General features: G+C 35.3%; 1 protein-coding gene across 2 annotated transcripts in view; it reads right to left on the bottom strand.

Annotated features, from left to right (window-relative positions):
- Positions 1-27,091, bottom strand: part of ASZ1 (ankyrin repeat, SAM and basic leucine zipper domain containing 1) — a 53,585-nt gene extending 26,494 nt beyond the window's left edge. Inside the window, exons 1-4 of one of the 2 annotated variants that reach the window (XM_012805141.1) lie at positions 26,980-27,091; positions 26,453-26,552; positions 23,089-23,211; positions 21,329-21,440 (exon numbers count right to left, since the gene is read on the bottom strand). Coding sequence is in view for 1 of the 2 variants with exons in the window: in XM_003789792.2 (XP_003789840.1) it covers positions 21,329-21,440; positions 23,089-23,211; positions 26,453-26,552; positions 26,980-27,084 (440 nt within the window). In the remaining variant the exon portion in view is untranslated. The remainder of the gene's footprint in view (positions 1-21,328; positions 21,441-23,088; positions 23,212-26,452; positions 26,553-26,979) is intronic. The other variant, XM_003789792.2, reaches the window with a different exon arrangement.
- Between the last annotated feature and the right edge of the window lie 448 nt (positions 27,092-27,539).

The raw sequence follows: 27,539 nt of genomic DNA, 5'->3' as shown, positions 1-27,539 counted from the left end.
ATACAGCCTTTTTGCAGAGAACTATGGAGAATCCTCAAAGATCTTAAGTAGACTTTCCATTTGATCCTGCAATCTATTACTAGGTATCTACCCAGAAGAACAAAAATCATTTTATCACAAAGACATTTGCACTAAAATGTTTATTGTGGCTCAATTCATAATTGCCAAGTTGTGGAAGCAATCTAAGCACCCATCAACCCATGAATGGACCAACAAATTGTGGTATATGTATACCATGGAATATTATTCTGTCATTAAAAAAGATGGAGACTTTACATCTTTTGCATTTACCTGGATGGAGGTGAAATACATTCTTCTTAGTAAAGTACCACAGGAATGGAAAAATGAACATCCAATGTTCAATGTACTTCATATTAATATGAAATCAATATATAAATAATTACACGCTCATAAGAATAGTAAAACACTAGTATAACCCAGTTCGGGGTAGAGGGAAGCAGGGTGGGGGGAGGAGAGAGCATGTTTGACAGAAGGAAGGAGGGATCTCACCTAATGTGCACATTGTGAGGGTGTATAACATGCCCCCCTGGGTGAGGGGCTCTTCTACAAATGGAACTTTACCCTGGAAATGAGAACAATGTAACCTAAAACTTGTACCCTCTTATTAATTTGAAAAAATAAAAAAACTCAAAAACAAGAAAAACAAAATAAAAGCCCTAACACATGGAAGAAATTCTGTAAGAATATACAACAATTTGCTATAGATTATGGAAATGAAAGACTTTTTATTTTTTAAGTTATATAATTTTTCAAAATTTTAACAGAAAAATTTTATAATCAGAATTTTAAATTAAAATGAGATGGGAAAATTCTACTTTGAGGTACAAAAGAACCAATTTTCTTTAAATTCAGGCAAATCTACTTGTTATTTTCAATTTGGAATACATAGCCCATGGCTTTGGCAAGAGCAAAATAGCCTTAGCTAGACCTCCGGGCCTTAATTCATCCTCACCCTGCTACTGGATTAATTTATAAAATATTAATATGTTAATTCTTCTTAAGTTATTCAATAGCTTTCAGGTTGAAATTTGTATTTTTTAGTATGGATTACATAGGTTATTATATAGTCACTGTTAAACTGTGAGCCATTTTCTACTGTAGCATCTCATGATCTGGTTATAATATATACAAAGCACCTGAAGGAAACATGCTTCCCCATCTGCTTCTGCCTAAAAATGAGCCTCCCTCTAAATGAAATATTCATGTTTTCTATCTTCATTGCCTAATTCCTATTCATTATTCAAAACTAAGTCTCAGAGATAAACTTCTGGGAAAGTTTCCTATTATCTGCACCTCAGTTAAGTTTTCCCATTTTCTATTCCTGGAGATTCCCTCTGCTACCTGTAATTGCACAATGTTGAAAATGTAAACTCTTCCATAGTATTATCAAATTCTTGAGGCAAGAACTTGGTTTTTCACTTTCTATTGCCTAGTCCTTAGCATATATTAACTGTTTTTTTTTTGAAAGGTTAATAAGCCAATGATAACTGTTTTTTTCTTACCTTATCTACCAGACTTCCTTAAAAGTTTTAACAGTCAAGAGCTGGTTTAAAAGAATAAAGTTTATGTATGTTATATAATCATAATTAATTTTTTTTCCTGGATGATACATAGCCTTTTATTCATCTCACTTTCTGGTTATTTCATTTCAATAAAATATCCACTAGAGGGCATACAAATAAAAGCAGAAACAAAAATTCTCAATTTAACAGAAAAAAATATCCCTTCACAATGATGTATTTATCACTTCTCCATACTAAGAGTATAATAGTTGATTTGTCTTCATGTCATATTTTTATGTACATTCCAGCATCATCTACTTTTTTAATCTGCTTAAAATAAGTAGCTTATTTTCAACTTTGCTTACTAACCATCCTGCTGCCTGCTATAGGAAGGTGTAAAATTTTTATTTATTCTTTTGGAATTACACATACTATAAATACTGCCTTTTATAATTTTGTGTGACATATACCTTATGCATAAGTTTTACAAGTAAATTATTTCTACTATTTCCTTGAAAACTTACTATCACTAATTATTAACAGGTTATTTCTATTATTTGCTTAAAATTTAAATTAGAATTCTCTAATGATATTAGCATTTAAAGAAACTTATTTTACACACAACACTATTTACAAAACACTTTTACATGACATTACATTTGATTGTCACAAGAACCCAGCAAACTAAGTAAGACAAATTTCCTTATCTTATTCCATAGATGAGACATAGAAATTCAGCGTTTCATAAGTTTGCCAAGGTCATGAAACTAATAAGTAATAGGATCTGACACATGGACTTCTGAATACAACATACTTCAAAATAAATAATTTTTAATATTTTCTTAGTAGGATAACTCAAAATACATTTTTGTTTAACATTGAAAATTATCATTCTTTTACCAATATAACACAATTTTACAATAGGACAACACAGGTAAAACAATGTAAAAAAACTACAAAGAAAGGAAAAATACCTTTACGTAAGTATCATGGGATCTCCCCCACCCCTGCAATTCTCATTGAGAACTTCTGGTTATTAATATATTGTTGAGAACCGTGCAATAAAGTTAGATAATTCAAAACCAATAAATTATAAACTCATACACCAGTTCTCTGCCATTAGCTATTGGTACTTTAGGTAATTAATCTTACTTGAATAGAAAAATCCCTATCTCTCGAAAGCAGTTCTTTCAGTAATCTGCAATGGATTTTAATCATTACACAGAATATGGGAAGTTTTCTTGTGAAAAATGTAAGCAGGAAAAAAATACATTTTTTTAAATAAAAGCAAAAGAGCTGTCATTTTGAATTCTGAATTTAAAATATAACAAAAACCAAAAAATCAAATTCTTGAATTAATTAATTTTATAATGAGGTGGTAGTGTAATTTTAACCTAATCAGTGTATTATAATCAATGAGATTTACAAAAGGCAATCTATTTGAAGAACTGAGTTCAATTTAAAAACGGTGATTTCCCTCCATGTACCAAATACTACTAAGACAAAAAGTCAAGTCAGAATTTGGAAGGTTTATTTTATCTTACTTTCTCAATTTTGGTCTTGGTTTCTGTGCATGGGTTTTCAAAAATCAGTTAACTACCTTGTCTCACCTCTATTCTCTCTATTTTGTGCTTTCAAAAGGACCAAGCAGATTTCCAGGTATCTGAATAGCAGTGTTAATGCATCCCTCAAATATGAAAAGTAATGCTATTTGTCACTGTTTGCACATATGTAAAACTGCTAACAAAGGTAAAATCAGCTGCTACACGCAGATTGGAAAAAGAGAAGTGAGACTCCTGTCTCCACCAAAAATAGAAAGATGAGCTGGGTACAGTGGTGTGCACTACTCCCAGCTACTCAGGAGGCTGAGGCAGGGGGAATCCCTTGAGCCCAGGAGTTTGCGTTTGCAGTAGCTACAAAGACATCATGCACTCTATACTAGGCAACAGAGAAAAACCCTGTCTCCATTTGAAAAAGAGAGAGATAAGTAAAAAAAATGAGACACTATATGAAGACAATTTATAAAAAAATATGTAAAAGGCTAAAAACACAAGGAACAACGTACAAACTAGTTAAACATCGGAAAAATAATTAGAACTAAAATCTGCTCATTTTTTAATCCACTACCTTATTGGATAGCCATAAAGCCTAATAACATTTCACAAGGATGCTCCTTCATGTGGGGTTTACATATGCAAAATTGAAAAAACGTTGGAAGACAGTTTGGATGTACCTTGCAAGATTTTAAATGTGCAAACTTGCTTTGTCTAAGGTCAGTTGGTTGTAGGGATGTGGCTTTAATCCTGGGTTCTCTATTCTGTTCCATTGATCTAAGTGTCTTTGTACCATCACAATGTTGTTTAGGTTATTTCTTTGTAGAACAATTTGAAGCCAGGTAATGTGATGTCTCCAGTTTTGTTCTTTTTGGTTAGGATTGCTTCGGTTATATGGGCTCTTTTTCAGTTCCATATGAATTTTTAGGCTTGTTTTTCTAATTTTGTGAAAAATGACATTGATATTTTGATAGGCATTGCACTGAATATGTAGATAAATTTAGGCAGTATGGTCATTCTAACAATATTGATTCTTCCAATCTATGAATACAGGATGTTTTTCAATTTATTTGGGTCATCTACAATTGGTTTAATCAGTGTTGTATAGATTTCATTAGAGATTGTTCACCTTTTTGGTTAATTATATTCCTAGATTTTTAATTTTTGGCAACTATTGTAAATGAGACTGAGGTATTGACTTGGTATTCACCTTGGTTATTACTGGCATATAGAAATGTCACTGATTTTTTTTCTTCTACCAGAGGCATTAGTATAAAAATTTTTTTTAATTAAAAAAAGAATGTTAATGATTGCAATTGCTACTTTTATAATCTGAAGCTGAATTCATTTAACAAATCTGGGAGTCTTTTTTTTTTTTTTTTTTTTGAAACAGAGTCTCACTCTGTTCAGGTAGTGCTGTGGTGTCAGCCTAGCTCACAGCAATCTCCAACTCCTAGGTTCAAACAATCCTCCTGCCTCAACCTTCCAAGTAGCTGGGACTACAGGCACTCACCACAATGCCGACTAATTTTTCTATTTTTAGTAGAGAACGCAGTCTTGCTCTTGCTCTGGCTGGTCTTGAAATCCTGCCTCAACCTCCCAGAGGACTAGGATTACCGCATAATCTGCATATAGCCAAATCTGAAAGTCTTTCAGAAGAGTCCTTAGGCATAAGAGTCTAGGCATAAGATCTATTATCACCAAAAAAAGAGATGATTTGACTTCTTCTTTTCCAATTTGGATGCCCTTTATTTTGTTCTCTTGCCTGAATACTTTGGCTAGGACTTCCAGTCCTATATTGAATAGAACTGGTTGAAAGTGGGCATCCTGGCTCGGCGCCTATAGCTCAACCGGCTAAGGCGCCAGCCACGTACACCTAAGGTGGCGGGTTCGAATCCCCAGCCTGGACCCGCCAAACAACAATGACGGCTGCAACCAAAAAAAAATAGCCGGGCGTTGTGGCGGGCGCCTGTGGTCCCAGCTACTTGGGAGGCGGAGGCAGGAGACTCGCTTGAGCCCAGGAGTTGGAGGTTGCTGTGAGCTGTAATGCCACGGCCCTCTGCCCAGGGGGACAGCTTGAGGCTCTGTCTCAAAAAAAAAAAAAAAGAAAAAAGAAAGTGGGCATCCTTGTCTTATTCTAGTTCTCAGAGGAAATGCTTCAACAAAGCAGGCAAAAACATACACTGGAGAAAGGACACTCTATCCAATAAATTACACTGGGAAAATTATCTCTCTCCATATACAAAAATTAACTCATGATAGATTCAAGAATTAAATATAAGACCTGAAAGTAAAAATTCTAGAACAAGAAAACTTCAGAGAAACTCTTCTGGACATTGATTTAGTCAAAGAATTTATGACTAACACCCTAAAAGCAAATGCAACAAAACTAAAAATAAACAAATAGGACTTAATTTAACTAAAAGTTTCTGTACAGCAAAAGAAATAACCAACAAAGTAAACAGACAACCCAAAAGGAGAGAAAGTATGTGTAAATTATGCATCTGAAAAAGAACTAATAATCTGTATAAGTTGCTTATACAGATAACAAGAAAAAAAAATCCATTAAAAACTGGGCAAGTGACATGAGCAGATTTTTCAAAAGAAGACATAAATGGCCAAGAAACATGAAAAAATGCTCACTATCACTAATCATCAGAGAAATCCAAATTAAAACCACAATGAGATACCAGGGAGAAGAAGTGCATGTGTATATAAATGTGTTGAATCAAAAGGATTGGGGACATTCACCAAACTATCTGGGGCAGAGAATTTGAAGACTCATGATTTATTACACAGACCTCCATGTTATTTTAATTTCTTATGATAAAAATATATTCATTCTTAATTTATAGGTTTAAAAGGACTAGGAAGAAAAATGATACATGACAGTTTCTAGTAATGTTTTCTAAATAAACTATTTAAAAAATTCTTTCTGAAAGAATATTTTTTGTGACTTCAGTCTCTTCTGGGAGTAACAATGATATATCACTTATTTACTTATAACCAGAAAATGAGTTAATAAGGTAAGCCAAAATTAAACCTCAATCTATCATGCTAACTGCTACCATGACATTTACAACCAAATTTATATTGTGAGGAAGAAAGCAACATTTTTCCCAAGTTATCTTCTGTTTGTTAAAACATGCAATAACATTCAACAAGTTAACAATCACTCATTGATTACGTCAAAACCTTGGGTATTAGTTAATGTGTGCTGTCTTATCAATAGTAATAAAACATCTACCGAAATTAAAATGTCACATCACTTTTAAAAACCCTCATCTATGACTCAACAATTTGAATACAACAACTCCTTTGACAGAAAAATATAAGGATTTAGCAAATTGTGGAGAAAAATCCCCACAATTTCTAAAAACAAAAATGTTAACTGCATATACTTTTAAAAGTAACAGTAAAACATCAGCCCCAAATAATATTAGATCTTTTATGCTAACGTATATCATTTTATTGCATCATTAATATAAAAAGAAAATAAGGAATCATAAGTCTCTGCTATGCCAAGTTCCAATTAATTTAATCAAAGGCCACCTTGTTTTCAGGCCTAAAATGATTGAGTTAAAGTATGATAACATTTTTCTGTTCACATAATTCCTTTTGCAGTTTACAGATTTTTTTTTAAGTAAAAAGCTTCATATTTTTATATGAATACCATTTATAACATTATTTGAATACTACTATTTCTAGTGTTTATGTAAATACTATATGAAGCATTATTCTTATAAATAATACTATAATTTAGGGAAAGGGACAGAAAAAAAAAAACAAACAAAAAATCCAAAGACACAGGAAGTTTAACATAAACAGTTTTTGGACAATTAGAAAAGTCTTACTATTTAAACTGGTCTATGTTGAAAAATCCTAAATAGAGACATAGAAGATGGGGAATATAAATACCTTCTCCTGGTGGATCCTGTTCAGATTAAACTGTCATAAATAACCTTAATCAAACCTCAGCTACATTTAAAGCCACTTAAATACTTAAGTGCCAATTTTCTGTTCTGTAAAAACATGTCATCTACCACTGAGTTTTAAGGATTTACACAACATATTTAAAAGCAATTAACACATTACCTGGGAGAGAGCAAATATTCTATAAATGTTTCATTTAAAAACAAAGTAAAAAACCTAGCCCTCAAAACAAACACTAAAGGCAAAATAAATATACCAGTATTAAATTTCCATATTTGGTAGACACAGTACACTGTGCTAAGTATAGTCAGTAGCAAGATTCAAGAGAAACAAAGGTGTATGTCCTAGAGAGTTAACAACAGTTGTAAGTTCTTAAACTAATCTCAGAAGAGGGAAGGGAAAATGAAAATAAAAGAAATTAAGAAAAAATAACAAAAGAATAAGGAGGACCTATATATACTGGAATGAATATGGAATGCTATCCATAAAATATTAAGTCCATGCTATTTCCAAAGCCATTCTTAAAAAAGTCTGCATAAAAAACAAAGAGCTGACAACAAAAACAATTAAAAATAATTGAACAGAAGATTGACAAGATCTATTTCTAGTAATGGCATGTTAGATAATTTGAGCCAAAATTTTGAAGGCACTTAAAACAACTAGATGAAAAAACTTTTTAATTTCTTAAAAACTGAAGATCTAAGATATCAAGAAACCACTGAAACAAGATATAGATGGCCACATGCCAGAAGTAAACTTAGCATTCATAGTTCCTTTTGCCCTGAGGGCATTTGCCTATGACTTTGGTGGCCTTCAACATCAAGAGGAACAGAATTCAAAGCTCTCGGCTTACACACAGTAGAGAGTTTGATAAACCATACCTGAGACCCTTTAAGCTTGGATTCAAAGGGCTACATCCTTAGGGTAAGGATTAACCAGAAATAAACCAGCTATTTGTGTTTACACCTCCAAATGGTCCAGGGAACCACAATCCATAAATTTAAGATTACATGAGTCCTGGACTGACAGTGTCCCAAGTACCTTTTGGAAATACATAAAAAATCCTCTCTGATGAATCATCCTAGCTCTCATGTTATTCCTACAAGATTTTAAATCTAATAACTAGTACCTAGTCATGAATGAAAAGCAGGAGAAACACTGCTAACAGAAACAAATCTACAAATATTTAAGATATTGGAACTGTTCTAAGTGATATTATTTACTGTATTAAAGATGCTATAGAGAAGGGGTGTCCAACCTTTTTTTCTCTATCAGCATTAGGAGAATAAGCACTGTCTTGGGCCACACATTACATACACAAACACTAACAAAAGCTAATTATCAAAAAAACAAGTTTGTTTTTCATGATATTCAACACCACAGATAAACAAACAAAAAAGTGGTCACAAAATCAGCATGTGGCCCAGGATCACAGGTTGGACACCCCTGTTTTAGAGTTTAAAAATATTTTCAGTGTAACAGTGGAAGGAAGGCTCAACATGGTAAGCTCCATTTAGCCTCTAACTGTCCATGGTAACATCCTTTAGGTTAAAAGCTTCTGCTTAGCTCTGCACACAGGTCAGCTAATTATAGGAAGAATTTAGTTTGTAGTTCAATTCTAGAAGAAAGATTAACTGTCACTTCCCAAAACTAACTTCCAGGGAGATAAGGAAATTATGTACACAGGTAACAATACTATGTTAAAGATTTATACGAACACTATCATCTTACCTATGTTCTCCAAAGATAAATGACCAAGAACATTCTTAGACCCTTGATGATGCCCAGATGTCTGTAGTCCTCTGTTACCTCTTATAAGCCCGTTCTTCTCTCCCTTCCATTAATAGAAAAAGGAGCCTAAAGTTCATACTAACTAACTTAAGATGGTTCTTTAACATATTAGTCTGCCATCTTCTCAGTTTATTGGCTCTTTGAATAAAAGTTACTATTTTTGTCCCAATACCTTGTCTCAATTTAATGACTGTTGTGTTGGGAGTGTTACAAGCTTGGACTTGGTTACATCAGGGAATAAAAAGTGACACTGCAATTTAAAAATAAAAATTCAAATGGACTTAATAAAAAAAGTAGCTGAAATTGTAAACTCAATTGATGAGTTTAACAACAGATTAGAAAGTAAAGTGAGATTCAGTAACCTACAGGGCAGATCAGAAGCTATTATCCAGAAAGTGACACAATAAGACAACATGATGGAAAATGAAAGATACCGGGCGTACGCTGAGAAGATCACAACCAGAGGCTGAAGGAGAGTGAAGAACAGGGGCATAGGTAATGTCTGAAGAGATAATAGATAAAATTTTTCAGAACTGAGGCACAAATCCAAAATTTAGAAGATGCTTATTATGATGTCATGATGGCAGATCGAGATACCTTAAAGACACTGCAATTAAACTGATTTTTAATTGGTCATTTTTAAGATGAACAAAAAAGGTTGGAAAAAGCTATTTATGTAAAAAACTTTAATATCCAAAAACCCAATTAGTATCAGCATATCTGAATGTTTATTTAGATATAAAATTTGGGAGCAACATACACTTCTACGCAGAGGAGAACAGAATTTCTCTTTTATTTATTTAATAAATTTTAATATTAAACATTCACCATCATGAGATAAAAATTTCACTTATTTAAAAAACTTTAGAAGAAGAAAAACTTGGGCGGCACCTATGGCTCAAGGAGTAGGGTGCTGGCCCCATGCCAGACGTGGTGGGTTCAAAGCCAGCCCTGGCCAAAAAAAGAAAAAAAAAAAGAAGAAAAACTTTAAAGAAGACAAACTCCCAAAAGTTCAGGCTTTTCTTAGGCTTTTCTGAGAGGGGACTCTTGAAGAGCTTTCTTTTCCATGGACTGAAGAGGTGACTGAAGAACATTTTCAGGTTAAATAAAGGAAGAAAGAAACAAAGGAGTGGACTAGGAAAAGTTAGAATTCAATTTATAGACCTATAAAATAATGGGAACTCCAATGGGAATATTCTATAACAGGTAGTCTGATGCTAACAATTTGCAAAATGGATGGGTTGATTTTCCTGTCCTTCCTTGGTGGCTAGAAGAATACAAAGAAATTGGAAAGCAGAAAGACTTGCAAAGAATAATAAAAGAAGAACTCCTTAACTCCAACCACCTAAAAAATTTCCATCACTTGTATACCAACAACTAGATCCAAACTACATGAACTAATAAAGAAAATAACAATCCATGTAAGGGTTCTAAGCAGCCAAAAAATAAATACATAAAACCAGCCAGAAAAAAAGAATATACAGTGAAAAACTAGAATGGCTGATGAAGTACAGTAGTCCCTCTTTATCTGAGGTTTTCCTTTCTGCAGTTTCAGTTACTGCAGTTTCAGTTATCTGCAGTCTGAAAATATTAAAACAGAAATTCCAGAAATAAACAATTTATAAGTTTTGACCTGCATGCTCTTCTGATTAGTGAAATGAAATTTTTCACTGTCCCACTTGAGACAAATCATCCTTTGTCCATTATATCCATGCTGCATACGTTACCCACCCATTAGTCACTTAGCAGCCATCTCAGTTATCAGAATAACAGATCACAGGGTGAGTACAGTACAGTAAGGTATTTTGAGAGAAAAAGACCAAATTCACATGACTTTTATTACAGTACAGCTATCATTATTCTATTTTATGATTTGTTACTGTTAATCTCTTACTGTGCCTAATTTATAAATTAACTTTATTATATGTCTGAAAAAACAGGGCAGTGCCCGTGGCTCAAAGGAGTAGGGTGCCAGCCCCATATGCTGGAGGTGACGGGTTCAAACCCAGCCCCGGCCAAAAACTGCAAGAAAAAAAATATATATATATAAAACATTATTTATGACATTATTAATATATAACATTAATTTATAAATTAATATTATCATATGTCTGAAAAAAATTATAAGTAGTGTTCAGGCATCTAATGGGGGTTCTGGAACATATCCCCTTTGAATAAGAGGAGACTATAAAGAAAAAGTAAAACAAATTAAGAGTCCTTAGTGATATTAATGTTTAGCACAAGCATGCAAATAGCTTGCAGAAGCAAAACAAATGACAACCACAACAAACACCAAACATGCAGTTATGCCATATAGGATGTCAGACAATACCACTGGTTAAAATAAAGCCTATTTTTCAAATTAAAAAAAAAAAAACAAAAAACACCAAACATGATTTCCCAATGAGCAATTCTGCAGGTAAAATAAAGGAGTGGATAGTCAGTCTTACCTGAAGTTAACTCAAGTTACTTTCGATTTCCGCAATTACAAGAGATATAAGATAACAGACATTATTGGTACATACCAAGAGATGTAAGATAAGAGACATTATTGGTATATATCAAGAGATGTAAGATATATTGGTATATCAAGAGATGAAGATAACAGACCATTATTGGTATATATCAAGCATTATAACTTAAATACAGTTTTTTCTTTCTTAAAACGTGTATATATTTTGTGTATATTTTATATGCATTTGTCAAAACTAATCCAACTGCACATCGAAAATCTAAGTATTTCACTACATGTAAATGACACACAATTTAAAAACTGTTATATATTACAGAATTCCTTCAGTATCATTTAGCAAAATTTCTAATTAAGTATAGAGAATTCAAGAGATTTATTTTGATTTTTATTCTTCTATCCAACCACTTTTAGTGCAAACAGAATGAAGCGATTTGACTCCAGAGACACTTTCATTTTAAGATCTATATAACCCCAGAATTATCTTCCTGCTTCTAATACAAGTAAAATCCATCCTTTTATTTCTTCCAGTTTGATTTACAAATTAAGACCCTGTCATTTGAGCTTTTTCCATAGAATGGAGAAGAGCTTCTATACTACTTTACATATGGAAACTGAGATTTCCTCAGTTTGGCTTAGAATTTTACTATTACTTTCACTTCAGGAGACAAGACTACTAATCTTATTTTAGCAAAAAGAAAAAATAGAAAAAAAAGAAAGGGAAGGGGGAAAGGAAGGGAGAAGGGAAGAGGGAAGGGAAGGGAAGGGAAGGGAAGGGAAGGGAAGGAAAGGGAAGTGAATTGAATAGAGGGAAGGGAAGGGAAGGGAAGGGAAGGGAAGGGAAGGGAAGGGAAGTGGGAAGGAAAGAGGGAAGAGAAGAGGGAAGGGAAATGGGAAGGGAAGGGAAGGGACAGAGAAGGAAAAAAGAAAAGAAAAAAAAGAGGCCAGTTTCCATCCTTTACAACTAGCAAGTAGATAAACTATCTGGCTTTCATAAAACCCAGCCATTTATAAATTTTATGGATGATTCTTCCCCTCTGCTCTTTTGCTTAAGAGATTATTTTTCTCAGCAAAAGCACTGCTCAAAAAAAAAAAAAAAAGAGGCTATGTCAACAACTTGAAAGTAAATTCATCTACTATATTTTTCTCCTTGACATTTAAATAGCGGCTACCTGATGCATCTCTGGTATCTTCTGGTACTTTTAACAAAAAATTAAAACTCCAAATCTTTTAACACATTTCAATTTTTGTCACTATAAATGACTTACCTATAAAATTCCTCTCAAATCTCATTGAACTCTCTTTGTGTCCAGACTTTTTTTTTCTTTTACATTGATAGCATGTTATCCTCCTATGTCCACTAATGCTACTCTTCTTATAAAATTTTCGGCCTAAAAAGCACTATTCTTTCAACATTAAAAAAAGGCAGTTAATCAAGTAGTACCTACGTGTACAAGATAATTTTAAATAAATTAAATCACTAAATAAGAAAACTGAAGAAAAGCAGATGAATTGTTGTTTTTCAGGTTATTTCTCATATCTATTAAGCGCAGAATGCTTTGTCTTCTTTAACCTTGTTGTAAATTTTCTATTTATTTTAGTTGAGTATATACAAATCTATTACCTTGTGTTTTTTCAGACTTAATAGCCAGTACACTATTCTGCCTTCTCAAAAATAAAGGTTTTTAAAGATAGAGTTTATCTGGAAAAACAGATTCCAGTTGAATTACATGACACAAAGTTACCATGTTACCATCTCACACTCAAAACTATAAGGCAACTGCACTATCAGAGAAATTACAGCATTCATGGAAGCTTAGTTCCACTGAGTCCTGAGGTACATCCCCCCAAGGTATAAACAGAAGTAAAAGTTATACTTCACTAAGGATCATACCATGTATAACAAAAGTTTCAGTAAATTAATGTGCTAAAAGTTTGCAGATAGGTTTCATTATTGGTTCTTTTTATTTGTCTTTTATTTATTTTTTTAGGCACAGAGTCTCACTTTACCGCCCTTGGTAGAGTGCCGTGGCATCAGAGCTCACAGCAACCTCCAGCTCTTGGGCTTAGGCAATTCTCTTGCCTCAGCCACCCCAGTAGCTAGGACTACAGGCGCTTGCCACAAGGCCTGGCTATTTTTATTTGTTTAAATATCGATTATCTACTCTACAAACTTTGGCCTTTCTCAGATTAGATCAAGATTTCTCAAGTTTGGCACTACTGACATTTTGGGACTGTGAGTTTTTGTTTTGAAGGGCTGCCCTATCCACAGCAAGATGTTTGGCAGCATCCCTGGCCTCTGTCCCCTAGACAGCAGTACTGGATCTCAGATATAACAACAAAAGATGTCTCCAAACATTGTCAAATGTTATCTGAAAGGCAAAACAGACCTTGCTTGACAATCCCCTCAACTTAATCAAAATCCTTTTTATCTCAGCAAAGATTTAGGAATTATCTACAGTTGTACAGCAACTTCTAAGGCTGCTGGTCCAGGTATAAGATAAACTGAATTACAATCCAGGAGAAGAGATCTGCACACATGCATGAACATTCAGATTGTAAGAATGACAAATGTGGGAGGAGGGAGCAAGATGGCAGCCGAGTAATAGCTTCTTTGCAACCGGGCACAGTGAGACTGGGGAGAGAAGATTCCAGGCACGTCCAGCTTGTGGGCTCTACCCAGAAACATCCCTTTGGGGATGCAGAGAGACAGCGAGAGACTTGTGGACCTCAGGAGGACAAAAGCAGTGGACAACGGGCAAGTGGTTGTGACTGGTCTGAGGCTGCTGCAGCTGTAACTACAACAGCAGCGTGTTTGCAGACAGGGAAGGCCTTCCCTGTGAGTTGTTTTGGGTTTTTTTTGGACTTGAGAACTTGGTTGAATTACCCTGGGTGAGAGTGCAGGTGACTTTAAGTGTTGTCCAGGGTTAAGGACTGAACTGCTGGACCAGAACAGAGCTAATATTATTCAGCTGCGGGCCCACACAAAGTGGGAGGACTTTGCTGCAGGCTTCACCCTAAGGTTTGCAGAGCTAGGCTTTGGCTGGAAGTCCTTGGGCGAATGCTCTAGTGACTGTGAGAGGTGCCAAAAGCCAGGAATGAGACATTGGGAAAGAGTGGAGCTTTCAGTGTTTGGCAGTAGGAGGGCTGCCATGCAACCTCGGCCCTCAGGGGAATAAATCTGAGGCCAGTTTTGTCATACCAGATAAGTGGGCAGCCACTTCAGGAGAGATGCCAGTGACAATTGCTTTCCTGGGAAAGCTTCTCCTTAGTCAAGGTGAATGGCTTGAAGTGTCTTTTAAGAAGGCTGAGAAGAGATTCAGGCCCTCAACCCTGTAGGGTTTGAGGGCAAAGAAGACAGCAGCAACCTTTAGTCTCCCATCTCATACAGATGTATCAACATTGAGATTAGCATCTCATACCCCAGAAGACCATCTGTTGCCCAGACACTATTCAGCAAGATACATATACTATTTTTTTTTAATTTCAACATTTCCCCCCTAGATTTTTCTTTTTAATCTCCTTTCTTCATCTTTCTAGTTTAAATATAATTTTCCATTATTATCTTCTTTAATAAGAAGAACTTCATTTTTTGCTAGTGTTTCTGCCCCTGTTATTTGGTTTCTCCCCCAATTTTATTGTGGAAGGTTTTCTGTTTGTTTGTTTTGGTTTAATTTATAGTATTTTTGTCTTTCCTCTCTACTTGGTGGAAATGGGGTACTGTGTCTACTCAGGCTGGCAAAGACCTGCTGACCTCAAGGGAACAACCCAACCCAGCACCCCCAGAGGTTGGGAGTTTTTAAGGTGTGGGTCAAAGTACCCTAATGTACACCTTTATTACTCCTGTCTCCCTCTTTCTGTGTTACTCTTCTTTTTGTCAATATTCCCTTTTACTCAACCCCTCTCCTTTCTCTTTTTTCTTTTCTTAAATCTTTTTTTCCTTCCTACTCTTCAATCCTCTCATTCTTTTAGTCCTGTACCAAAAGGAGTCATCAAAACCTTAGGCCAGAGGCACAGTAACTTAAAGAGCAAGAGGAAGTGAAAGGAAAATTAGGGCGAGGAAACACATGAAAGAAAACACTCATGAGGAAGAATCATCAGAAAAATCCTGGCAACATGAAAAACTGGTCCAGAGCAACCTCCCTAAGGGACCATGCGGTAGCTACTGCAGAGGATTCCACCTATAAAGAAATGTTAGAAATGACAGAAGGAGAATTTAAAATACAGATGATGAAAACAATGAAGGAAATTTCTGAGAAAGTGGAAAATAACCAAAAGGAAATCCAAAAACAGAATCAAATAAGAGATGAACAATGTTAAGAATATAGAAAGGATATGGCAGAACTGAGGAATTAAAGTCGTCAATTAGGGAGCTTAAAGATGCAACAGAAAGTATCAACAACAGATCAGACCAGTCAGAAGAAAGAATCTCAGAGGTAGAGGACAAAGCCCTTGAGATAACTCAGATAGTTAAAGAGGCAGAAAAAAAGACAGAGAAAGCAGAACGTTCACTGACAGAATTATGGGACTTCATGAAGTGTTCAAATTTATGAGTTATAGATATTTCAGAAGGGAAAGAAGAATGCCCCAGAGGAATAAAAGCCATACTAGAGAATATTATAAATGAAAATTTCCCAAATATCACCAAAGATTCTGACACAGGCCTTTCAGAGGGATATTGGACCCCCAGTCACCTCAACTCTAATAAAGCTTCTCCAAAATACATTGTGATGAACCTGTCCTAAGTCAAGACAAAAGAAAAGATTTTTCAAGCAGCCAGGAATAAGTACCAATTGATCTAAAGGGGCAAATCCATCAGGGTGACTACAGACTTCTCTAATGAAAGTTTTCAATCCAGAAGACAATGGTCATCTACCTTTAATCTACTTAAACAAAACAATTTTCAGCCCAGAATTCCATATCCTGCTAAGCTAAGCTTTAAAATTGATGGAGAAATCAAATCTTTTACTGATATGCAAACATTGAGGAAATTTGCCAGAATAAGACCAGCTCTACAGGTAATATTTCAACCTGTTCTACACACTGACCATCACAATGGACCATCAGCAAAGTAAGCACCCAGAAATTAAAGGACAAACCCTAGCTTCCACATGATGCAAAAGATAAAACTAAGCAATGGACTTTCACATAATAAAATGAATAGAATGCTACCACACTTATCAATTATCTCAGTAAATGTTAATGACTTGAATTCCCCACTAAAGAGTCATAGATTGGCTGACTGGATTAAAAAACAAGCCATCCATTTGCTGTCTGCAGGAAACACACCTAGCCTCAAAAGACAAATTAAAACTCAGAGTTAAGGGTTGGAAGCTAATTTTTCAGGCAAACAGAATTCAGAAGAAAAGAGGGGTTGCAATCTTATTTTCAGGTACAAGTGGATTTAAAGCAACTAAAGTCAAAAAAGACAAAGATGTACATTTCATATTGGTCAAGGAAAAACTACAGCAAGAAGACATTTCAATTCTAAATATTTATGCACCCAACTTAAATGCTCCCAGATTCTAGAAACAGACCTTAATTAGTCTGAGCAATATGATATGCTATAACACTATAATAACAGGGGACTATAACAGTCCTCTTATATAGCTGGACAGAGCCTCTAAACCAGCGGTTCTCAGCCTGTGGGTCGCAACTCACAGGAACTGTATTAAAGGGTTACATTCGGAAGGTTGAGATCCACTGCTCTAAACAGAAATAGAACAAAGATATAAGGGACTTACATTAGACCCTAAAACAACTGTGCTTGATAGACACATATAGAGCACTCCATCCCAAAGCTAAAGAATATACATTATACTCATTGTCCCGTGGAACATTCTCCAAAATTGATCATATCTTAGGACACAAAACAAACCTCAACAGAATCAAAAGAATTGAAATTTTACCTTGTATCTTCTTGGAACTAAAGGTGGAACTCAACTCCAACCCCACACAAAGGCATGGAAATTACCTTATGCTGAATGTGAGTTGGGTGCAGGAAGAAATAAAAGAGGAAATAATTAACTTCCTTAAGCATAACAACAATGAAGACACAAGCTATCAAAACCTGTGGGATACTGCAAATGCAGTCCTGAGAGGAAAATTTATCACTTTAGATGTCTACATCTGAAAAACAGAAAGAGAGCACATCAACAAATTCATAAGCCATCTTATGGATTTGAAAAAGAAGAACAGTCTAAGCCTAAATCCAGCAGAAGAAAAGAAATATTCAAAATTAAATCAGAGATTAATAAAACTGAAAACAAAACAATCATTCAGAAAATTAATGAAACAAGGAGTTGTTTTTTTTTGAAAAAATAAAAGAGATAAACCTTTGGCCAGACTAACTAGAAACAGAAAAGTAAAATCTCTAGTAACCTCAATCAGAAATGGTAAAGGGGAAATAACAACAGATGCCACAGAGATCAAGAGATTATCTCTGAATACTACAAAAAAATTTCTATGCCCAGAAATTTGACAACGTGAAGGAAATGGATCAATATTTGGAATTACACCCTCTCTGTAGACTTAGCCAAGAAAAAATAGATCTCCTGAACAGACCAATTTCAAGCACAGAGATCAAAGAAACAATAAAAAAAAAAATCTCCCACAAAAAAAATACCCTGGTCTGGATGGCTTCACACCAGAAATCTATCAAACCTTCAAAGAAGAGCTTATTCCCATACTGCAGAAATTATTCCAAAAAATTGAGGAGGAAGGAATCTTCCCCAACACATTCTACAAAGCAAACATCACACTAATACCAAAACCAGGAAAAGACCCAACTAAAAAGGAAACTTCAGACCAATTTCACTAATGAATATGGATGCAACAAAATTCTAGCCAAAAGATTACAGCTTATCATCAAAAAAGTCATACCTCATAATCAAGTAGGTTTTAGCCTAGGGACGCAAGGCTGGTTTAACCTACTATGCAAGTCCGTAAACATTATTCACTGTATCAACAGAAGCAAAAACAAAGACCATATGATCCTCTCAAGAGATGCAGAAAAAGCATTAGATAAAATCAAGCATCCTTTTCTAATTAGAATACTGAAGAGTATAGGTGGAACATAGGTGGAACATTTCTTAAACTTATTGAAGCCATCTATGACAAACCCACAGTTAATATATACTGAATAGAGTAAAACTCAAAGCTTTACCACTTAGAACTGGAACCAGACAAGGTTGTCCTCTATCAGCACTACTTTTCAACATAGTTCTGGAAGTTCTAGCCAATACAATTAGGCAAGAGAAGGAAATAAAGGGCATCCAAATGGGAGCAGAGCAGGTCAAACTCTCCTTCTTTGTTGACAATATGAGCTTATACCCAGAGAAGCTCAAAGACTCAACCACAAGACTCCTGGACATCATCAAAAAATACAGTAATGTCTCAGGATATAAAATCAATGTCCACAAGTCAATAGCCTTTGTATACGCCAATAACAACCAAGATGAGAGGCTAATTAAGACACACCTCCCTTCACCATAGCTTTCAAAGAAAATAAAATTCCTAGGAAAATACCTAATAAAAGAGGTGAAGGACGTCTAAAAGGAAATTATGAGACCTGAAGAAAAGAAATAGCAGAGAATATTAACAAATGAAAGGACATACCAGACTCATGGCAGGGAAGAATCAACATTGTTAAAATGTCTATACTTCCCAAAGTAATCTACTGATTGAATATCATCCCTATTAAAATACCAACATCATACTTTCAAGACTTGGAAAAAATAATTCTTTGTTTTGTATGGAACCAGAAAAAAACCGTCTAGCTAAGGCTGTTCTTAGTAATAAAAACAAAGCCCAGTGCATCAGCCTATCAAACTTTAGGCTGTACTACAAATCCACAGTGGTCAAGACGGCATAGTACTGGCACAAAAATAGAGACACAGACATTTGGAATCGAACAGAAAGCCATGAAATGAAACTAACATCTTACATTACTTGGTAATCTTCGATAAACCAAACAAGAACATACACTGGGGAAAGACTCCATAGTCAATAACTGGTGCTGGGAGAACTGGATATCCACATGTAAAAGACTGAAACTAGACCTGCACCTTTCTCCACTTACAAAAATTGATTCAAGATGGATAAAAGACCTAAATTCAAGACATGAAATGATAAAAATCCTCAAAGAAAGCATAGTAAAAACACTTGATGATAGGGGCCTGGGGAAAGACTTTATGAAGAAGACTTCTGTGACAATTGCAACAACAACAAAAATAAACAAATGGGACTTAATAAAACTGAAAAGCTTCTGTACAGTTAAAGAGACAACAACCAAAGCAAATAGACAACCTACACAATGGGAAAGGATATTTACATGTTTTGAATCAGACCAAAGCTTGATAGCTAGTATAAAGAACTCAAATTAATCCACATGAAGAAAGCCAACAATCCATGTGTCAATGGGCAAGAGAGATGAATACAACTATCTCTAAAGAAGATAGACGAATGGGCAGCAAACATATGAAAAAATGCTCATCATCCCTAATTATTAGAGAAATGCAAATCAAAACCACCCTGAGATATCATTTAACCCCAGTGAAAATGGCCCACATCACAAAATCTCAAAACTGCAGATGCTGGCGTGGATGTGGAGAGAAAGGAACACTTTCACACTGCTGGTGGGACTACAAACTAATACAGCTTTTTTGGAAGGAAGTATGGAGAACCCTTAAAGAACTCAAGCTAGACCTCCTATATGATCCTGCATTCCCTTTAGTGGGCATCTACCCAGAAGAAAAAAAATCCTTTTATCATAAGGACACTTGCACTAGACTATTTATCACAGCTCAATTTAATCGCCAAAATGTGGAAACAGCCTAAATGCCCACCAACCCAGGAATGGATTAACAAGCTATGGTATATGTATACCATGGAATACTACTTAACCATTAAAAAAGATGGAGACTTTACATCCTTTGTAACTAGATGGAAGTGGAACACATTATTCTTAGTAAAGCATCACAAGAATGGAGGAGCATGAATCCTATGTACTCAATTCTCATATGAGGACAATTACTGACCTGGTACATGGTGAGGGGTGGGGGAAGTAGAGAGCACAGAGAGAAAAGGAGAGAGAGGGCAGGGGAAAGGAAGATCAGAGAGAGGGAAGATGGCACGGGGTGGGAGAAGGAAGAGCAGAGAGAGAGAAGGAGGGAGGGGGGTGGGGATCATGGTGTGTGACACACCTTTTGAGGGCAAGACATAATTATAAGAGGGACTTTACCTAACAAATGCAATTAGTGTAACCTGGTTTCTTATACCCTCAATGAATCCTCAACAATAAAAAAGAAAAAAAGATAAATTGAATTAGGAAAAAATTTCTAGAGCCAAGCATAATTATTTCTATATAACAGGTTCTAGATCATTTTTATTTGAATTAATGAATTTTGAATAATTCTTTATAAATAATATTCTATTCATATTATACATATTTCTGTTGGACGGGCTATTCCTCTTCTCTTCATTTTGAAGACCAAATAAAGGACAGAGAGAGATTTAATAGGAAAATGGAGGTAGACAAGAAGGAAACCAGTGTGATAGACATTTTAACACTCTGATTCATTTTTATTACTACTGAGATTTCAACAGAAGCATGATATATTTACTTTTTGCTTCTATGTATCTAAGCACTCTTATATTATATATCATTACCTAGTGAGTTGGTGAATACTTCGGAAAATGTAAATATTTCAATATATTTCTTAGGATTTTTATAACATTGTTTAGTTGTTAAATGTTATACAGAGAGATTATTTAGCAAAGACGCCTTACTATCATAGCTCTATCATATTCATTTGAGTGTATAATTCATAGGAAATGATAGTTTATTGTCTCCTTTCAAATTCTAATGACATTCATCTAAAACTTAAAAGTTGAAAACTATATTCATGATAGTCTTCCTTTGAATTATGTAATTGGAACCATGACCTTATGACCTATTTTCATTCAGTATTTGACCAAATAACATGGCATTGTTCATGATTTTTAATAGGCTGATAATCAAAAGTATCTTCAATGTTTCTGAATATAAAGGCTCTTACCTACAAGCAACATTTGGATCAGCATTTCTTGAAAGTAATAGCTCTACACACTTTAAGATCTGTTCCTCTGAGCCACGAGCAGAACACGCAGTTATCAAAATAGTCTGCTTATCTGTAGTAATCAGAAAAGAAAAAAATCCATGCATCAAGAAGTGTATCTGATTTTTTTACCATTCAAAACATTCTAAATATTTATTGTACTCTACAATTCTACAGCCTCAGCCTCTTCCCAAATCTCTCTCTTAGCGGATAACTTTGTCTTCCTTTACAAAAACAAGAGATCAGAGAAGAATCTCTTTACTTTCAAAATTATATAAACATATATTATAATAATCGTATTATAATAATTATAATTATATTATATATAATATCATATATTATATATAATTCACTTATTAGCTTCCTTACTCTATTTCCTTTTCTTTATGAGAATTGTTAGCACATGGACTCTGTAGTCTCATGGTCTAAATTTGAACAGTTTTTGGTTGATTAAAATAGCCTTGCTGAGCTCATAACTGTAAAACAATGATTCATATTCTCTGGTTTCACTTTTTTACTTCTCACCCACTTGACAACTCTAGAAATGTGGCTTATAAACTACCCTACTGAAACTGCTCTCACTGCCATATTCATTGATTTCTTTTTAGTCCTTTTCCGTTTGATCTCTTCAAACTCAACTATTTTCCAAAACTCTTTTTCCCTTGGCTCTTACAATGTCAATCAAGATCAGAGTGGATTAAAAACAAACAGAAATACTTCTCAATTAAAACTCAGGAATTCAAAATAGGTCACCACAGCCATGGTTTACATCAGTGGCTCAATAAGGCAGAGCTTAAAGATTCTAGTCCCAGTTCTCTCATGGAGAAACTGACTCCAGTGGTGTCTTCCTATCTCATTAGACCTAATTTATAGATATGAAGGGGTCTTCCCTCTTTACTAATGGGGCTATTTGGGGACACATAAAATAATATATGTGAAAAAAATATAGAGTATTTTATAACCCTAAGAATCTCTCTGATTATAAGGTGGGAGAAGTAGAAAAAATTTTAATCAATTTTTTGAGCAGAATATTCATATACTTTTAAAAATCTTAATCCTAAGTATAGCTTTCATTGAGTGATTTTAAAAATGTTATAATCAAAAGAAAAACAAAGTATAGGAGACTAAACATGAAACTGTTGATAAGACAGAAACTTATGTAAAATATGTAAGTAGAAAAACAATAGAAATGGTTTTATATATACCTAATGTAGATACAAAATTTATGTGAAAATTAATTCTGAAATGAAACCTACACTTGAATTATGAAATTCAATTGCCTACTGAAAATATGTTAAAAATAAGTGACTTGTAATTTCATATAATAATTAAACTAGATATTCTCATATGTTCTTTAAAAGCATTCAAAGCATTACTGAAGGGAAATTATTTAGAAACAAAGACAGAAAGATACAAATTTGACAAACTATCTTGAAACAACTTTAAATGAGTATAAAATTCCAGATTGATTTTAAATTAATTTTCTGAAACATTATAAGCTTTTTGATGTTTCTTTTAATATATTTTAATATATTTTTCCTTTAAAAATAACCAATATCCTTTATGAAAGTATATAAAGAATCAGTTATAAAGAACTGAAATCTATCTTTTTGGAAAGAGAGTTTTTCAATATAAGTATGTTACTTTTTCTTACTTGTGTAATAGCTATTTAGAAATCAAAGACTCACAATAAGCACCATCGATTATCTCAGACATCTTACCCTTATCAAAGCTTGCATTAGCACCTCTGTCCAAAAGGACCCGAACGAGCTCTACATTGGCAACACTAGCAGCGTACATAAGGGGAGTCCATCCGTACCGAAAACTGGAGTCGACACTGATGCCTGCCAATATTAAAACAAGCTTTTAAAAGCCATACCATCACCAAAAGAAATCACTGTCACCTTCAGATGCTTAATGCACTGTGTATAGTAACATAAGCCATGTACTTTATAAAGGATTTTTTTTGCAATAGCTTCAGAAAAATACAAAATAGTTATATAAAGACTTTAATAAAACTTGCTAACATCAGTTTCACCAGAGGCACTATGTTCCAAAAGACCTGATCTGACCAATGCCTATAATAATATATAAAATGTGTATATTATAACAAGTTTTTACATGCTACCTTTTTCTCTCCAGGGGAGTTGGAAAAGGTTTTAAACAGATGTAAAATATCTTTTAAATTAGAACATTATCCCTGGACAATATCTTTATGATATTTACATACACATATCATATGTATGCCTAATGTACCCTTAATTTTCTTCCCAACACTAAATTTACTCATGGGTGACTAACAAAACATCAAGCTGAAAATATAAGTTAGGGTTAGATTATGAAAGCCCTATTAAAATATAGACTATACTTTGTGATCTAGGAATCAAAATCATTCCACTTTTCTATAAAGATTCTAGCTCTGCTGCCTGGGCTAGAAGGCAGTGGCAGCATCACAGCTCACTGCTACCTCAAACTCCTGGACTCAAGGGAACTACCTGCCTCAGCCTCTCAAGTAGCTGGGACCACACGCACATGCCATGCCCAGCTAATTTTTCTTAGAGATAGAGTCTCACTGTTGCCCAGACTGGTCTTGAACTCCTGGTCTCAAATGATCCTTCTTGCCTCCCAAAGTGCTGGGGTTATAGGTGTGAGCCAAAACACAGAGGTCACTGTTCTTCTACTGACAATACTGCTCACACTGTGACAGCAAATGTAGAATGGAAATGATATAAAGAAAAAGAGAAAAAAATGTGGTATTTTGGCTCGGTGCTTGTGGTTCGGGCGGCTGGGGCACCAGCCACATACACCTAGGGTGGCGGGTTCGAATCCCCAGCCCGGGCCCACCAAACAACAATGATGGCTGCAACCAAAGAATGGCCGGGTGCTGTGGCTGGCGCCTGTGGTCCCAGCTGCTTGGGAGGCGGAGGCAGGAGACTGGCTTGGGCCTAGGAGTTGGAGGTTGCTGTGAGCGTGATGCCATGGCACTCTACCCAGGGGGATAGCTTGAGGCTCCGTCTCAAAAGAAAGGAAAAAAAAATGTGGTATTTTAGTATAAAAATTCTTACAAATCATCACCTTTAATATTTAAAACAAATTGTTAAACATCTATTATGTTCCAGTGCAAAAAAAAGGTAAATTTTGGGCGGTGCCTATGGCTCAAAGGAGTAGGGCGCCAGCCCCATATACCAGAGGTGGCGGGGTCAAACCCCAGCCCAGCCAAAAAAAAAAAAAAAAAAACCCTGAAAAAAAATTGATACAGTTTATTTATACAACTCAAAGGTATATGAAATAACACTATACTGTTTAGGGACTTATGCTTATATAGCAAAAGTATAAAGATATTCATAGGAATGATAAACAATATACATAGAAAAGTGCTAACCTCTGGGATAGGGGATAAGAAGTTTCCATACCTCTCTGAATATCTGAAATATTTAATAATTTAAAGAGAACTAAAAATTTTAGTACATGGCAGAAAACCAACACTGAAGACATCTTGGAGTTTAATTAAAGTTTTCAATTGGAGCAGAAATATGTTTCAACAGCAAGAATGACTTTGAAAGGTAAAAAATTAAAAATACATTTAAAAAGTGATAAATAATGACTTCTGGAAAGGAATACCATAAAACAGGAGTTACCTGTGAAAGTAAGACCTCAGCAGTAATAGGGGCGTGGGTAGTGACAATGGTATCTTTCTACTTATACCTACTATACCTATATTGTTGGCTTTTTAAGACGATCTTATAAAATTTTTGTAATTAAAAACAATTTCAAATGGTTGACTAAATACTTAATTAACAGTAGGCTTTGTCCAAGAGACTAAAAAATCCACATTTGCCTATCAATCAAATCAAGTCCTAATCCTTCAGATTAATCCTAATCCAAGAGCCTTCATCACCTTCACTATTCCTAACCCCTTCACTCCCAATGCAGATTCTCTTTTCTGCAACAGATTTTCCCCATTCCACCCCATACAATACTATGTACACTAAACATATATTAATATTAGGTATGCAGGCCTCTTTCCCCTTACTCAAATTTTATTTGTTATCATTCTTCAATTACAAACTCAAGTTCCATTGTCTGTTCACAAAATCATACAGATCATTCTCATTTGTTACAATAACAGCTACCATTCACATAAATGCCTATATGTTCCAAGTCCTTTATTTATGTATTTTAATGTCCCCAACCACCCTCTGATATAATACATCCTCATTTTAAAAGGAATAAATTAAAGCTTAGAAAGGTTAGGTAATTTAGCCAAGATTACAGAGTCCTCAAGTGCCTCAGTTAGTAACCAAACCAAGATATGTTGTTTCTAAAATGGTTTACATTCCACTAAACCACTGTCTATAGCATATAAGAAAAACATTTTGCCACATACAATCTCATCTAACTACTTTGTATGTGAATGTTTTGTATCTCCAACTAGACAGTAAATTCCTGTTCCTCTTTTGGATAACTGTTATAATCAACAATTTATATTTGTATGCATAGGTAATTGAAAAAAATTTAATCAACAGAAAAAAAAATCATGGAGTCCAGGGAAGAATTATGATCCTTTACATCTGTGGTTGTTAACCTTCCTAATGCCGTGACCCTTTAATACAGTTCCTGTGTATCGTGATCCACGGGTTGAGAAAAGCTGCTTTATATAAAGAAATTGATGTTCTGGAAGTTTAAAAGACTATCCCAAGAAACCATACTAGTATGCAATAAAGCTGGAACAAATATCCAGATAGCCACCCTGATTCTTTGCTCAGACCTCATTCTACCAAAACAGAACAAAAAACAGCAGAGGGAAAGAACATGTACAGGACTAGAAACAATTCTTGATAAATATATTACAGCCAAGTAATTGTAAGGTAAAATTGATCAAGGTGGAGTAGGATTAGTCCAAGTAGGTGTCTTGAATGGGCTGAAGATAGTGTGGTATTCCAAATATAAGGACAGAGAAAGAAAGTAAAGCTGACAAGTCAATCAACGTAGAAATAAAAGTAGGACAACTGATATATTAACATGCACCATTTTCCCATTAAAAAGCAAATAAAATGAACACAGTTCAGTTCCTTCCTCACTCACCAGAATCTAGGAGTTCCTGGACCAACGAAATATCTCCTGTGGTTAATGCTTTCTTAAAAGTTTCATTCTTTTCTTCAATAGGTAACGGACCTTTTAATTTCTAAAAAAGCAGAAAGTTTTTCTTTTAAATCTTGTTATGCATCTTTCCATTTCCACTGCATCAGGAAACAATGTTTGGTTACAAGTATGTAGGCTTTTCTTTTTTGCGGGGTGGGGGGATGGGGTGGTTGTGGCCAATACATGAAGTTTGTGAAGAATTCATGTCTAAAATTATCTTTAAAAGGAAATGGGAAATGAGGGGTCCAAACCAAAGCGAAGAGCTACAACCTAAAGAAGCCGATCTGATAGAAACCACAACTAGGGGACACGAGGAAAATTCTTTGATTTTAAGTCCAAACGTCTGTATTCCTACTAAGAAAAGAGAAACATACGAGGAGGTAAAAGGTTTCGCAAAAGGCTAGGCTTTGCCTTCGAGGGCCGGGGAAGGCTAATACTAGATGGGGTGAAGGCAAGGCCTCCTCTGCTACCTGAGATGCCCGGTCGAGATAGCCTATCTCCCAGCCGTCATCCTCGCTCTCGCTACTCTCGCCTCCGCCAGCCACTGCCAGGCCGCGTAGCGCGCCCGCCGCCATGCTTGCCCGGCGCCGCCCTTCTGCGGCGCAGGCCCGCGCCTGCGCACTGGGGCAATGCGCAGTGCTGCGCGGGAAGGGTCGAGCGGGAAGAAGCGACGTGCGAGGACTTGGGCTTCTGCGGCGGCGCGTAGCTGCGGGAGGAGCACCTCCCTGGCTCCCGCCGGGTCTCTTCCCTCAACCTCCTGCCCCAGAGGCGCGAACCTGGTGTGCCAGACGCGGCCTGCAGGGCTGAAAAAGTCAACTGGAGGAATTGGTGCCTCCAATTCCTTTCAGGTACTCGTCATTCTTTTTTAGAGTGTTTGCCTACCGAAGTTCTTACTCTGCAAGGAATGCTCTACTTGGGATGGGGACAGAATGGTATCTAATGCCAAATAAGATTAACCTTTCCCCTTGATCCCCTTCCTCTGCCTTCTGCCAAACCCACTGACAAACATGTGTCCCCTGGACTCCTGCGG

The sequence above is a fragment of the Otolemur garnettii genome, unplaced genomic scaffold, assembly GCF_000181295.1.
Source record: "Otolemur garnettii isolate 467f Iridium unplaced genomic scaffold, OtoGar3 scaffold00037, whole genome shotgun sequence".
NCBI classification, from domain to species: Eukaryota; Metazoa; Chordata; class Mammalia; order Primates; family Galagidae; genus Otolemur; species Otolemur garnettii.
Note: the sequence above shows the minus strand (reverse complement) of the source record. Positions and strands in the feature narration are given on the sequence as shown.